General features: G+C 40.0%; 1 protein-coding gene across 1 annotated transcript; it reads left to right on the top strand.

Moving 5' to 3' along the window:
- The first annotated feature begins 247 nt into the window (after positions 1 to 247).
- Positions 248 to 1,108, top strand: mrps6 (mitochondrial ribosomal protein S6). Its single transcript, XM_014157989.2, has one exon. It carries the CDS (start codon positions 378 to 380, stop codon positions 738 to 740), a length of 363 nt encoding a protein of 120 aa, XP_014013464.1. The 5' UTR covers positions 248 to 377; the 3' UTR covers positions 741 to 1,108.
- The last annotated feature ends 2,600 nt before the right edge of the window (positions 1,109 to 3,708 follow it).

Raw genomic sequence — 3,708 nt, 5'->3', positions numbered from 1 at the left:
AACGCTGTCGCGCGATAAAACGTCACAAAAAAAAAAACAGAAAAGCATATCTGTAAAACTCAAAGATCTTTAGTTTGAGACCGATAATCATTTAGTACTCAAAACTAGTCATATTAATGGACATAGCTTTAAACAATGTCCTACTTGCGTTTATTATGTATTGTATGAAGATATTCTTACGTAAAATGTTTTAATGCGCCATACCTACACCCCTCCACCTTTGGTACAGTCCAGGGTATATATTTTACGTCATCTCTAATCGCCTCACGACATGGCACTTGACGTCCGGGCATTCGTTGTAAATGAAGGACATTTGTGTGAGTCTGGACGTTTAAACTGTATTACTGTCTGTTCTTGTCTTTAACAAACATTAAATCATGCCTCGGTATGAACTTGCCCTCATTGTAAAAGCCATGCAGAGGCCGGAGACCGCGGCACTTTTACGGCGCACAGTGGAAACCTTGATGGAGCGAGGCGCTGTGGTGAGAGGCTTGGAAAACCTCGGAGAGAAACTTCTACCGTACAAGATATCGAAACATAACGAGCGACATTCGCGCGGTGGATACTTTCTGATTGACTTCCACGCCGCTCCCGGTATTGTCACGGGCTTGCTGGATCATCTGGAGCGGGACATTGACGTGGTGAGGCCTACGGTCTTGAAGAATGATCCGGAACCTTCCAATGGATCCTGCTGCGGATCCCCGGTGGCATCTAAACTCAAGGACACTGTGTATAAATGAACGGTCACCATAAGTTCTTTCTAGTTGCACAGCTTCTGTGACACATTGGGAAGTGGATAGCCAGGCTTTTGCCTGGGTGCCAGTTTATTTCTGCTCCGCTTGCCAACAATTTAGAAATAGAAGACAGGGCTTTTTCACATCCTGAGTGAAGACTCACATCATCGTCATGTTCATTAGACACCAAACGGAAGAAAATTGACAGGCACCACCTGGACACAGAACCATCTCAAAATTACAATGTATCATTGAGTACGTTTTTGGTATACAACATGTAAACACTTTCCATGGTCATTCATACCAACCAATATACTGTAATACTATTTCAGTGCCATCTGCTTTAAGAGTTGATTAAATGACTAAACAAATTACGAACTTGTAAAAATACATGGTTTCATTTTTATTCATAAAGTGCATAGTCAAGTTTTGGTACGTGTTTAAATTACATGACATTTCCACCTACTCTAAAATGCATTCAGTGAGACGGTAAAGTAATGCCTCATTACCTTCCCTTTCAGTCATTTAGCAGGTGCCCAGACAATTTAGTGCATTAATCTTAACGTAGCAAGGTCATATAATACAGTCATATAATTAAAGTACAGGTTTGACTCAAGCAGCTGTCAGCAAAGTCAGTGTCAGTAAGAAAAGACTAGAAGCAAGTATTTAAAACAAATGTTGATCTGAAAATGTGGTCGGATGCGTCATGGAGAGTGTGACGCAGTGTCGGGCCTCCGGAGGCCAGTACAGAGGCCAAATTGAGCTGTGTACAGCATCGCCGTGTGCCTCATTTTGTAACAGTGCGGTGGGCTCCGTGTAGCTCCGCGTTGACGGTAAGTGAGGGCGGGAGGTCCTGCATGAACACAAACTCACTCCCTTGACAACTAATAACATTCTGCACTGGGGGGAAGATTAATGTTAGGACATAGACAAACACTATTCAGGAGACACTTCCACACGTGATCACCAGGTGGCAGTCTAGGTGCAGAGCTAAGCCTGGGTAATTACTCTGCTGTGTCTAAGGTCATTAAGGTGATCAGTCAGGTTTGTTCAATGGCCTTTTGTTTTGAGTTTAGCCATGATTTTTGTAGTTTTATTTTTAGCGGGCTAGTTATTGGTTTCGTAACAATACTACACTAGATATAGAATTGTTTTCCTCATCGACTTTTGTAAAGTAGGCTTTTTGAAGGCTGCTTAGTGTTTATCCCATCATAATTCAAATTGAAAGTACTGTATTCGGGACACTACATTGAGACCATATACAATTACACTACTGTAAGCAACATTTGTCATTTAGCAGATGCTCTTATCCAGAGCGACTTATGGTTACCGTATGCTTTCCAGTCAAAACAGTTTGGGTATATATTATGAACATTTTGTGATGGTTTGGTCTTCCGCAGGGTTCGGTGATTGGTCAACAGTACTACACCTAGTAGGAGTGGGAACATGAAGTCATTCAACGAGAGACTACTAGTTTTCATGCACATTTTTTCATTTCAGAAATATTGCACCAAACATCTTAGCTAGATGTAAAATAGCTGCGACTAAGACCAAAAACGTCATAATTAATGACAGATTTCTTGAGTTAGATTCATTTGGACTATTTTGAGGAAGTGTTCCTAGCTATGTTGTTGCTACGGTGGATCAAGAGAGACAAACGGTAATATTGCAGTTTTTTTTTCTTGTTTTTCAAGCGAAGGTCTTTAGGGAGTATGCGAGCACAGATAGTCGCCATGCCTACCCGAGTTCTGCGAGGAGCAAACCGAACCTACGTATGCGGATGCCTTTACATTAAGTGCATAGATAGGTGAGACAACCACATATCACAGTCACAGTTAGTGCATTCATCTGACCTAAGACAGGGATTTGTTTTACTAGGAATAAATGTCAGGAATTGTGAAAAACTGAGTTTAAATGTATTTGGCTAAGGTGTATGTAAACTTCCAACTTCAACTGTACATACATATACATGCTTATATATACATATACATACATCCAGGCTGTCAAACACGTGGTTGATACCATTCCACGGACTCCATTCCATCCATTACTATAAGCTGTCCTCCCCTCAGCAGCCTCCACTGTAGCCTAGTAAGGATTCCGCTTCATACGGATTGCTACAGAATCCAAAGGCATAGAATGTGATAGGAACATGGGAGATGTTTCACAAACCTTCTGCTATGTTCCATTTTAGTTTGGTTGCTGTCAAATAAAATAATCCTACTACTAATAAGGCCAGGATTCAATCTGATTGCGCTTTGTCGGCTATGCACCTTTAAAAGGCATTCATGTAAGACCACTTCAACGGTAAATGCTGCATACATTATGTCCTCTCAATCGGAAATGACCTTTAAATAGCACATAGCCTAGCCGACAAAGCGGGATCGGATTGAATACAGGCCTTAAGCTGCTTGCCACACTTTCTGTTCTTTGGATGACCAGATTTGAAGTGAATCAGTATCACTTGTTTAAAAATATACACAAACAGTTGAGAATCATGTTTGGGTTATGTCAGTTATGTTTGGGTTATGTCAGTTATGTTTGGGTTATGTTACTTATGTTTGGGCTATGTTACTTATGTTTGGGCTATGTTACTTATGTTTGGGTTATGTTACTTATGTTTGGGTTATGTTACTTATGTTTGGGTTATGTTACTTATGTTTGGGTTATGTTACTTATGTTTGGGTTATGTTACTTATGTTTGGGTTATGTTACTTATGTTTGGGTTATGTTACTTATGTTTGGGTTATGTTACTTATGTTTGGGCTATGTTACTTATGTTTGGGTTATGTTAGTTATGTTTGGGCTATGTTACTTATGTTTGGGTTATGTTACTTATGTTTGGGTTATGTTACTTATGTTTGGGCTATGTTACTTATGTTTGGGCTATGTTACTTATGTTTGGGTTATGTTACTTATGTTTGGGTTATGTTACTTATGTTTGGGTTATGTTACTTATGTTTGGGTTATGTCA

Source organism: Salmo salar, chromosome ssa19, assembly GCF_905237065.1.
Source record: "Salmo salar chromosome ssa19, Ssal_v3.1, whole genome shotgun sequence".
In the NCBI taxonomy this organism is placed as follows: domain Eukaryota; kingdom Metazoa; phylum Chordata; class Actinopteri; order Salmoniformes; family Salmonidae; genus Salmo; species Salmo salar.
The sequence above is the reverse complement of the archived record's forward strand: the minus strand, read 5'-3'. Positions and strand labels throughout refer to the sequence as shown.